Source organism: Lissotriton helveticus, chromosome 2_2 (assembly GCF_964261635.1).
Source record: "Lissotriton helveticus chromosome 2_2, aLisHel1.1, whole genome shotgun sequence".
Lineage (NCBI taxonomy): Eukaryota > Metazoa > Chordata > Amphibia > Caudata > Salamandridae > Lissotriton > Lissotriton helveticus.
In genome coordinates, this window is record NC_136060.1 from 119,061,907 (window position 1) to 119,074,142 (window position 12,236).

The 12,236-nt window shown below is 40.3% G+C and overlaps 1 protein-coding gene across 1 annotated transcript in view; it reads left to right on the forward strand.

The window, feature by feature from the left end:
• KDR (kinase insert domain receptor) overlaps positions 1-12,236 on the forward strand; it is a 75,502-nt gene that overhangs the window by 44,147 nt on the left and 19,119 nt on the right. The window contains exons 12-20 of the mRNA XM_078678186.1: positions 393-501; positions 2,465-2,812; positions 3,466-3,612; positions 4,534-4,665; positions 6,706-6,812; positions 7,218-7,353; positions 9,030-9,134; positions 10,037-10,150; positions 10,751-10,839. Of these exons, the coding sequence (XP_078534312.1) occupies positions 393-501; positions 2,465-2,812; positions 3,466-3,612; positions 4,534-4,665; positions 6,706-6,812; positions 7,218-7,353; positions 9,030-9,134; positions 10,037-10,150; positions 10,751-10,839 (1,287 nt within the window). The remainder of the gene's footprint in view (positions 1-392; positions 502-2,464; positions 2,813-3,465; positions 3,613-4,533; positions 4,666-6,705; positions 6,813-7,217; positions 7,354-9,029; positions 9,135-10,036; positions 10,151-10,750; positions 10,840-12,236) is intronic.

Genomic DNA, 12,236 nt, shown 5'->3' on the forward strand with positions numbered 1-12,236 from the left:
AAAACAATTTTGCAATATTTTAGAATATTCATGTAAGAAAATTGGAACTTCTTGGCAAATAACACACAAATACTACAACTAGTAGATGAAGCTTGTTATGGATTTCTCAAATAATTTGATTTAGTTAAAATGTGTTCATAATATATTTGAAGAGTTGGAATTCATAGAGAAAAAGCAGTAAAGCTGTTTTACATGTCGTATTAATTTGGGGGGTCAGGTAATAACTGCATAATTCAATAAGTTAAAAAATAATGAGGCTGTTTAGCAAAAATTGGACACTTTTTAAAAAAGCTGACAATGTTAAAAATCTATTATGCATAAGTGTTTATTTAAAAGTTCAAAATCAGAACATGCATTGTTGCTACTGACGCATTTCCTTATTTTTTTTGCAGATTGTAAGCACACTTACTATTTCCTCTGCCAATGTATCAGCTGTATACAAATGTTTAGCCACAAACAAAGCGGGCCAAGATGAGAGGGTGATGTCCTTCCATGTCACAAGTAAGTCACGTTTGAAGCTATGGGGTCTCTCTGACGTTTAAGAGAGCTCATTGGTCCATGAGGCATGGTGATAAAGGACATATTAAAAGGAATTACAATTACATTTCCAGCCTGTTTGCCTTGTAACAAGATGTCCAAAGTCACAAGCAACAGTAGTTGGACCCCAACTCATTGGTGATGAGCTATCAAAGGCACACAAGTGTAAAGATAATGATTGTCTACTTTTAAATGCTTCACCAGCGCGCATGAGGCAGCATAAGTTGTCATGTAGGGAAGGCAGGCATTCTGTGGGAGTTACAAACCATAGTAACTTAGTGTTATAAATAACGAGTGTCCTCATCTCCCAGCTGCTGTTACAAGAGCTCTGTGATAGTCCAGCTAGTCATGAATACTACTTGCTGATCATAATTTAGAAGAGCAAGGGGGACGGGTGGTCTTTTCGCACCAAACCCCCTGCCCTGTGGAATGCCCTACCACTTCCTTTAAGGCTCACTCAGAACCACTTGTCCTTTAGGAAATCACTGAAGACCTGGTTGTTTACCATCTAGTGTCCTGCTAGTCATCTACTTTTCCCCCAGGTCTGTCTTTCACAGTTGTGGCTTTCGATGAAACTACCGCTGGGACGCCCGGTTGCTGAGCCAGCCTCTAACTTTACAAAACACATAACACAACTTGGGCATTGATTTAGTACCATTTCAAAGGTAGTGGGACATCACACTATCTTTGAAACCAGATTACATCTGAGGTTGATCCCTACGCCCACACTCAGCCCTCTATAGTTGTCAGTTTGTTGCTGATGGGTTAGGGTATTGTCGCAAATTGTAAACTAAAGAAACAAAAGTGGGTTATTTCAGCTCTTATGACTTATTTGAACTTTCTGTTACTGCCACTGCCTTCATGACCCATGAGACCCGTTGCTGCATAGGCAGAGTCAAAGGTACCAAATATGAAGCCAGCTGCTACATATTCGACATTAGTGGTGGCCATCTGAAACAAAGAATGTCCCTCTAAATGATCACATCTCTTCTTTTCCTACCCCTTGGATGTGTTTGGGAAACCACTCACACATTCTCACTCTTGCACTTTTGTCACTTATGTCCCAAAATGAGCTGATAACTAGAAATGTAAGTTGACAATGCTCTTGCCAGTGTAGGCCATGTTTCGTTATCTCCTCTGTTATGTCGCACCACAAAAAAATGTTGCCACATAATTTGCTGAACTTCTGAAAATTTGATGAATTAATAACAGTACTACTATGGCTACTACTGCTACTTCTACTACTATTAATAATAGTAATAATAATAATCATAATAAACATAATCATATCAATAACTTCAAAAGAATAACACCAACCACAAAAACACTAATAGAGGTAGTAATACTATTACTACTACTACGAGTGTAACTTCTACTACTACTAATAAGAATAGTAGTAGAAGTAAATATGCAGTTTGTATCCCTACCAAGAGAACTTTGAATTTTCTCTTGGAAACTTTGATGCTGTCCCTACCTGTGTCAGACGCTTATATTATTGATATCTCTAAACAATTTCCTCAGTTATACGAAATGTGTATGCATTCCCATAACTGCTTATGCCACAGTATGACCACATCCTTTCTGTGTCACTGCGCATTGTAAGGTTCATTGGAACAAACAGCAGATGGAAAACATTTCTATGTATATGTTTTGGCTATTATCTAGATATCATTTTTGTAAAGACATATATGGTCCTAATATGAGTAAGGGGGACATGTGGACTGTAAACCTTTCCAGCTCACTTGCCATATGAAATTCATTAAACAGGACTATATGATGATGCAACATTTGTACCTTATTTAATTCACTAGTCGGTGTAATAAAGTAACCATACCTCTCAGTGTACAATGATATGTTAATCCTATAGTGAGAAATTGCTTGTCGCTACTTACAATTGTAACAAGCCATGGATGTACTCCTATTTTAGGGGGTCTTGAGATACAGCTCAATCCAGGCAACAGAGTCATTGAAGAGGATCCCTTTTCACTGAGATGCATTGCAGATCGACTAACATTTGAGAAGGTAACTTGGTTCAATCTGAGCTCAGGAGCACCCCAAAGGTATAACAGAAGCTGGCTGGTATCCACGGTGTGCAAGAATCTGGACGTGAGGTTGAAAATGAAAACCACAAACGTGTATACCAATGGTGGGAATGTGACATCAGCGATTGACATCAGTAGAGCATCTCTGCACCACAGTGGAGAATACATTTGCACTGCTGTGGACCGAAAGACTCAGAAAAGACACTGTCTGGTGAAACATGTGACTGTTCTAGGTAAGTGAGTGCTTAAAGATGACCTCATATTTCATTTATCAAGTACATGTCATACCTTTGATACAGAGACAATGACAATTTTACAAGTCTAACTTGGTTTTCACAAGTACCGTATCTTATATTTGAAATGGGGGAGGCGATACATTTGGAGAAAATACCCACCTGATTATTCCTGTTACCAGGATTGATTACTACACATGGTTTAATTTCTGTTAACCGTGCCTTATCTGTTGATAGGGCGGGGAGTTATTCCCACACCCTCACCAATCTCCTATGGCAGTGTTAGACAGTATTTCCCTGCCTCTCTGCCACATCCGTAGCTATGTGGGCCTTAAGTTATTACCTTTGACCCCTAACCTTCTAGTGTACATAATTGGGTCTCTGAGAACACACTTTATAAGATTTCTAGTTTTAAGATTACATGTATGCCCAATGTGTTTTACCTTGAAGACAACCCATTACAAAAATGTACACATAAACGAGAGTTTAAGACACTCGTTCAAAAATCACTGTACTTTTTAAATTTAAAACAAGAGCATTGCCACACATTATGGCCAACATATGGTTGTATGGAATTGTAGCTCGGCTTTTATTTGACCGAAATAATGGGTAACAATAATAAGAACACATTTCTCCTTTTTTCACACAAACAGCACAACGAGGACCTACAATTGAAAATGAATTACAGAACCAAGTGGCAAATATCAGTGAGACTATAGAAGTAACCTGCCGCCCAGATGGGACTCCGATTCCGCACATCACCTGGCTCAAAAACAACGAACTGCTTATCGAAGGCTCTGGTACGTAATTCTGTAAACACCTTCTTCCATCATTACAACCTGACAACAGATTTTGCACACACTTGGTGGTTTTTCTTTGGACATACTTCACTAGCACATGGCAATATTTTTGATAAATGCAACCACTGATGTGCAGTGTCCTGTTGTCCCGATGCTATATATGTGCTAATTAAAACCGCACATATGTAGTGAAACAGCCATTACAATGCAACTAAAACAATGCACTACCATTACAACAAAACTTTTACAACGCACTAACATTACAACAAAACTTTTAATACGCAGGATCCATTACAACGCATGCCATTACAACGCATGCCATTACAACGTAAGTATGGGTAAGTATTTGATTAAATTTTAACCCCTACACCATCCAACACTTACCCTACTATTACGCCCCCCTGGAGTTAGAATAGTACTTTTAACCCCTACACTATCCAACACTTACACTACTATTACATTCCCATTAATTAAAATAAAATACTTACCCATACTTACGTTGTAATGGCATGCGTTGTAATAGCAGCTGCGTTGTAATGGCATGCATTGTAATGGCATGTGTTGTAATGGATCCTGCGTTGTAAAAGTTTCGTTGTAATGGTATGCGTTGTGAATGTATGCGTTGTAACGCCATACATCCCATATGTACATTAAATTACATAAGGTTGCTCCAGATCATGATCAAATGCGTTTCTCATATTAAAGCACAATAGTTGCCACACCAGTCTTCTGCCATCCACACATCAAACTATATGTAATATTTTGCTCCGAGGTAATAGCAGCCAATTGTCTATCATAGTGTAATATGTTCATTATTGTATTGTATTGTATTAACATGCTGTGCAGCTTTAACCAGTGAGGTAAAGTTGAGCACACAACTACAGAAAACAACCACAAGTGACAACTTCATTTAATTTACAGGCATTATTTTCAAGAATGGGAACCAAACTCTAACTATACAGAGAATTAGAAAAGAAGATGCTGGGGTTTACACCTGTGAAGCCTGCAACGACGTTGGCTGTGTGAAAACGGAAGCCATTTTCACAGTGGAGGGTAAGTGTGCTTTTAATCGAAATCTATTATTTCAATTGGGTCAGCAACGCTAACAAGAACAAGAGATGTGGACCACATGATTGGCACTGCCATTGCCCCTCTTTCTAGGAGTGGCAGTCCACCTTTTAAACGTTCATGAACTGAAGCTATGTTATATTCCAAGTTAGGAGGATTTCCCTATCTGAGGGTATTAGAATCTGCAGAGAGAAATCTCTTGCATTCTGCTGCTTTCCTAATGAGGACAACGTTAGTCTGGCAGAAAGAGGGAGGTCCCAGGACCCCAGAGAAGGTGATCCCACCTGATCCACTTCCAGCCACGACATATGACACTCTGCGACTGGGCCTGAGATTGCATCACAAGCTTTTACAATGACATTTCGTTAAATCAAAATATCTTTCATGAATCACCAGCTTTGTGCATTTTGAATGCCTAGAGTACAGGATGGCAGCTCTGCCCTCCTGGACTATATGGGGGATATTTACAAGAAAATGCCGGAGTGCGGCGTTACGACACATTTGGAAACACTACAATGTGACATTTTTAAAACTCTGGGATGCACCGTAGTCACATGAATATGGCACACTCCTGTGTTTCCCTTAGCTCTGGTGATAAAAAAGCTGCCTAGCACCAGCCCAGGCACTCTTGCACAGTGTTGCAAGGGTGCCTGTGCTGCAGGGGTGATTGTTTATGTGCAGGAAGGAACACCTTCCTGTACATAAACAATAAATAATGGTGATTTGATGCAGCACACACATGGAAAGAGCAAAAAACGAGGAGAAATTGATAATTTCTCCTCGTATAGCCATTCTAAGACCAGGTATTACCTGGCATTAGGTTTTGTCGCTGCCCCACCCTTGTAAATCTGGGGCAGTGTCAAAAAGCAATGAGTTTTGGGTGGAATGCACACAGAAACACCCACTGCACTCCCCATAGCCACAGCAAGCTGTAGTGGTAGGGGGCATATTTACATGTGGCGTTAAGCCATGTGAAGTGGCTTAGCACCACCTTGTAAATATGGAGAATGGCACAATACCACTGGAGCATAAAAAAAATGATGCCCCGGTGGTGTTAGGGACTTGTAAATATGCCCCTTAGTCTCACAACCACACACCTTTATAATCATTTCACCCCAAGTATTTATATTTTCTACTGACCTACAGCTCCAAAATACGCCCAAGCATTCCACTGTCACAGGCTACTCTAAGGCTCAGCGTCATATCTACAAGCCAGTTCCACATCCCTGCTCATCTCAAATGTGCTTATTTTTAGAAAACAGTGTTCCAACTCCTGCAATGCCAAAAGAGAGACATTCACTTCAGACAGAAACGTCTACCACTCTTTCCGACTGGATGAAATGTCCATCCTTTCAGAAATCCATCACCAAGAAACAGAACATTCCATTCCAGGCGCAGTCACTGCAGCGGGTTGGGGGCATTCTGCAGGGGGTCTCCATTCAGCCTAGGGCCTAATAAATCTGGAAGATACGGGGATGACAGTATCTCCTCGCCACATTCTGCGAGGGGGTCCCTAATTTTATGTTACGCCACTGTTTCACCCTTTTTCCATCTGCTGCCTGTACTCCTTATCCTGTTGGCAGGAAGTAAAATTGTATTTAGAATACTCCCGTTTTTGTTTTTATTCATTTGTTTATTCTTTCAGTCACCTGTCAGATACTTTCTCCATTGTTAAGTTATTTCAAAAGTTGCCTAAAAGCCCACATGTAAAGAAAATTGAGCTCAGACATTGTAATACAGGTACATTTCCCTTTGCAGCAATACGTAGCTATAAAACCCAAAGTGCAACTCACAGTTTCTTTCATAATGCCATCTTGCACTTTTTATGCATACTTCTTGTTTTGTGTAAGAGTAAACCCAAAGAAGAAAAAAAAAGATCTGGCTAACATAAAATGGTGTTGATCAGTAGGAAGAGATCTCTTTGCTAGAACGTTTCCCAGAAGTTGCCTTGAAAATATGAACTGATAACTCGAATTATGAATCAGTTTTTGACTGGCACTGACATGCTGAATGGTTCCTTTGTAGGCAATGAAGCGAAAACAAACCTGGAGCTCATTATTCTGGTTGGCACCGGGGTGATTGCCATGTTCTTCTGGATGCTTCTTGTCATCATCCTCCGGAGCGTGAAGCGGGTAATGAAACCGTTGGCCTTGCCGTCCTATGGACATTTCTCTTGCATGACAAATTAGAACTGACTGCAATTCTTTTGTGTTGATTGCCTCCATTGTTCTTAAATCAACAGGCGCATTTTTCCTTGAATGCCGTCACATTCTTGCATGGTTTTCGGAGGGTCACTTAATTTGGTTTTAATTGAGCGAGATCTCAGAAAAAAAGTGGCACAAACTTTTCCCTTGTGAAAGCCTGATAAACTGTTTACAGTCGAAAACATATTCTATGATGATCCTGGGGCTGCGCGGGGCCTGCGTTGCTGGGATTCTTTTGCGCCAAAGGAATGATCCCTTGTATATGGACTCATCTGCTTTTCATCCTGGATGAGTAGTGTTTTGTGTGTGAGTTTAATTGTTTTTGTTTTTCAGCCCAAAGATGACGATTTGAACGGTGGGTACTTGTCCATCATCATGGATCCCGGCGAAGTCCCGCTCGGCGAGCAGTATGAGCGTCTCTCCTACGATGCCTGCAAGTGGGAATTTCCCAGAGACCGGCTGAAACTTGGTACGCCAAAATAGTTTATTTTAGCTATGATTTTACTTTGAATACCTTAACTCAGCTGAAGCAAGTGTCTCACCACTTTTTGTACTAAAGCAAAGGGTGTGTTTTCAAGTGACCAATCATACTGTCCTTGCACAGCCGGAATAGCTGAATTTATGCGCCTTGTACTGTGGTAAAACCAAATATTTCTGCACACTCCATTATCTGTCTACAGGGTTCTCCTTCCACCTCAATAACCACTGTATGGCCTCATGCAACATATATTTCCAGCAACGCACCAGGGAACAGTCATTAAAAGAGGTCTATTATGGCCTAGTCAAGACAATAAACATTGCACCTGGGGCCCGTTGAAGGATAGGGGCGTGCAGGCATTTCTTATTGTTTTCTGCTGCTAATAAAACCTGGATCCTCACACAACCTAGATAAATACCTGGACAATACTGTCCACTATGTTTGGGACATGATATGTCACTGACATTATCATGACTTAGGGCCTGATTACGAGTTTGACGGACGGGATACTCCGTCACAAATTTGAGGAATATCCTGCCCGCCAAGTTACAAATTCCATAGGATATAATGGAACTGCAATAAGGCGGACGGGATATCCGTCACATTTGTGATGGAGTATCCCATCCATCAAACTCGTAATCATGCCCTTAATCTTTAAAAGTGGGGCAATTTTAGAAATTTTATAGCTGATGATGCATTTCCTTCCCGAATTGCAGGGCGATATCTCACTTCTGTGATAGATTTTGTTTTGTTCTTGCAGTACCTGAATGATACGTGGTCATTGACACAGAGAGATTTCTCATAACACTATTAGCAAGACTCACAAATAAAAAACGCAAATGCACTTCCATAGGTTCACTCCAACTTTTGGGAGAACATTTAAAATTTGGTTGGAAATTCACAAAAATCCAGGTTTCCTTTTAGGAAACTGAAACATTTCTCACTACTCACATGTGTAAGCATCTACTCTTGCATTAATGTATATGACACACATTTAAACTAGTGTTCATGCTCTGAAAAGTGCATTGAGTATCCTCTACAGGGAAAATATTTCCAATGACAGCAACCTCAGCAAGTACACGTAAATCAATTAAGTTATTTACACCCATTGCTACTCTGGATTCAGATTTTAACTTGCCTTTTAACTTGCCCTTATCAGAAGAAAATCTTTGACCACACACAGAATGGGTCTTGAAAAGGTTTGTGAAAACTCCCCAAATTACCATCTTCCCAGGCATCCCCATCTCTGACAACAGATTTAGTTGCACATAATCTTACACCATACTGGTGCAAAATTGCATGCGAGTAAAGCCCGTTATGAGTGTAAATCCACGCTTTCGTTTTATTTAAACTACGTGAATTACACTTGTAAAAACAAGCTGTTTGTGGAGCTTAGGTGAAGAAACAACTTAGTGAAACAAACCATACATGTTTAAGTCACAGCATACAGGTAAGCTCATCAAACGTAATCTAGTGGGTAGACAGAATGAACCATGTATGTGATTGAATGTCTATGATGAGCCAATTGGGGGAGTTATAGCCCACAAAGCCATATTGAATACATTTTATTTTAAGTGAAGGTCGTGCGGAACAGCTACAAAACCAGGAATGTCTGATGTCAGGAGTACCCTGTAAATACATCTATCATTTTTCTCCACTTTCCTTAGGTAAACCACTCGGCCGTGGCGCGTTTGGGCAAGTCCTGGAAGCAGATGCATTTGGAATCAACAAAATTGATACTTGCACAACAGTGGCTGTCAAAATGTTAAAAGGTATTCTTAAACATGACATCATATTAAACTAGTTTTAGTTGTAAACATCCAGACATTAAATATAGATTTATGAGATCAAACAGACAGTTTGCAGACGCATTTCTTTACATTCGCCATTTGTTAGTGACACACCATCGAGAACTATTGTTGCAATTCCATATTTGCTTTTACTAGATCGTTAAGCCTGTCACCTACTGAAATACAGATTGTACACTGGACACACGTAAATGTCCGTATCACTGGATTAGGGGTTCTTACTATTCAGTGTAACATAGTTCTTAACCTATTTATTTTAGCTGATAAGTGGTTTTTAAATTTTGTTTTGTGTATTCAGATTTGTACTTCTGATTCCATGCCAAATTTCTGGCAGTAGTATTGTCTCAGTACATGTTGCTGGCATAGACTAATAATAATAATAATAATATGAAATTTATAATGCGCTCAGCTTACCCGGGGGACTAAATGAATGGACTCTATGCTAGCTCCAAACAATGTACATTTTCAGTGGTTCACCAACAATTATATTTTGTGGAAAGATTTGATTCCTCAATCACCAACCCTAGATTCTGACTGTTGAACGATTTTATTTGTTGGGCGATACGTCATGACTTGTATTTAAGGTCAAACCCAGACACAATTTTAGCAGTTGGCTTTTAGGCTCCCTGAAGTATCAATGCTATTTAAAACATTCTAATCTTGGGGTGGTGAACAAATTCAGATAAGGTGAGCATATCCTCTCTGTTCATGGAACCATACTCTGGAACTGTTTATAGAGCGTAGGTGTTTTTGGAAATAATATGCCATATTTTGGTAAATGTACAAAGTTAGAGGGTTCTTCCATGGTTTTGACATTTTCTTCCTGCGGATATGGTGTGAACGAGGTGCCATTATTTGTTTTACAGAGGGTGCCACGTCCAGTGAACACAGAGCCTTGATGTCGGAGCTCAAAATTCTCATTCACATTGGTCATCACCTCAATGTCGTCAACTTGCTGGGCGCATGCACCAAACCTGGAGGTAAGGGAGTGATGTTCACCGGCAGTTTGATGCCTTCAGGATTTAGAGTATGAAGTTTTTGGAGCTGTAATTATTGATATTCTAGGGCCTGGGTTGTGAGTTTTGCAATAGGAATCATCTAGAGCAGCTCATACATGAAATGCCTTATGCTAGTCAAGTGCTCACCTACCCATGCATTTTTATTCACCACATCCAGAACAGTCGTACCATAGCTTCTTCCTCTGATGTCTAACATCGCCTGGCTTAGGGTACTCGCAAGCTTTCTAGATGGACTAGCCTGGATCATACCATTTGTCCAAGCAAATTGAGTCAGAAACTTTTGGCCACTACAGCAAATGTCATTTACGCCACCGAAGAACACATTTATTGGGACATTTCAAGAGAAACATTTAAATCATAATGGTTTTCCAGGTGTAAATTCAACAACCTTGATTTTGAAACACATATTCTACTAAACGTATTAAAAATATTTTAATTATGCATACCGTGATACATGGAGAACAACATAGGGCTGTGACAATTAAGGTGAAACAAAGATCTCATGTTACATGGCAAAATAAGGTATGGATATAATAGGTTGTGAATGTTTTGTTTATACAGGTCCCCTAATGGTGATTGTGGAGTACTGCAGATTTGGGAACTTATCAAGCTACTTGAGAAGCAAGAGGAATGAATTTGTGTCATATAAGGTGAGACTTTTTAATCTTTTATGTAAATAATGCACATTTGTAGTAGAACAAATGGACAGAAGAATAGCCTGGACTCATAGTAAAAAAGGTATTTATTTAAGGGACGTCTTTAAGAAATATATTATGGTCATTTTTACTGCTACTACATTTCCACAGAGCAGGTGAATCCTTATACAAAAGTTGCTGGCCACTTAATTGTTATGTAACCTCTGGAATGAATTGCGGCATGACAGCCCTAACCCTTCAGGGAGCTACGTTGTCAACCAGCAGAAACACAGAATTAGTAGTGTACCATATGAACAACACATGCTAATATTATTTAGTTTCAAATTGGGCTAAATGCAAGTATTAGTTGGGCTTCATATTTTCATAACGGGTGCCTCCGTGTCAAGGACCTCTTCATCTTGTCATAAACGTATCAATGGATACCGAAAGCACAGTGTTGGTGATTTGAAATGTGCTTCACTTTGCACTTGTCCATCAGTGAAATGCATCTATTTCCTAGTACGGGTTTTATGAGACTTTAAATACAATATATATATAGTTATAAATGGATAGCAGTGAAGCAAGTGGATGTTTTTAACCTGGCATTCTGCGTGACATTAAATAGACATCGAGAGCCAAGCTCGAGTTGTCTAATGTCACTCTGAACCCCAAGGTGAAAAACATTCCCGTAATTCACATTTTACCCAGCTATAATTTTGCGATATGTATGGGCCCCAAAATCATCAGCTCCTACTTTCAACTACTACGCAGAGGCCGAAGAGTAATGAGTGAGCCATATAAATCATTGCCTCCCTTCTGTGTCCAAAATGTAAAAAAAAAAGAGCCTGGTCTCTTGCCACCACCCCCACCACTCTTTGTGTCCTCTCCTCCAGAAGCTGTGTTCCATTTCCAGCAGTGCTCTGACAGGCTCTGAGACAGGGCCGGACTGGGCGTAGTTGGCATTTCGCCGGTAAACTGGAAGAGTGGGTCCTGTTTTGTTACTTGGGGCCGGTTTTGCAGCAGTGCTGCAATATGGGCCCCAGTAACAAAATCAACAGTGCTTCGAACTTGCACCCCCAACAAAACCCCCCAAAACCCCGGGGGGTTGGTCCGACAAAATTGCAAGGGCTTCTTTGGGTTCCAAGTCCAGCCCTGCTCTGAGAGTGCCCAGCCAGAACAGACTGGAATGCTTTAATGACGTAGCAACAGTGGGTAACTGTTGCTGCATCATAGCAGTGAGTTACTGGAGTTGAATTTAGTTTATTGCACTAGTGGCTCTCTACCAGAGCCATACATAATGACAATTGAGGATGTTTACATCCTTAATATAACATAACATACAGCCACGGCCGGTGGTAGTTGTAACTGCAGGGCGGTGACGTTGGGAGGGGGAGGGGCAGGGTGGGAGGTTG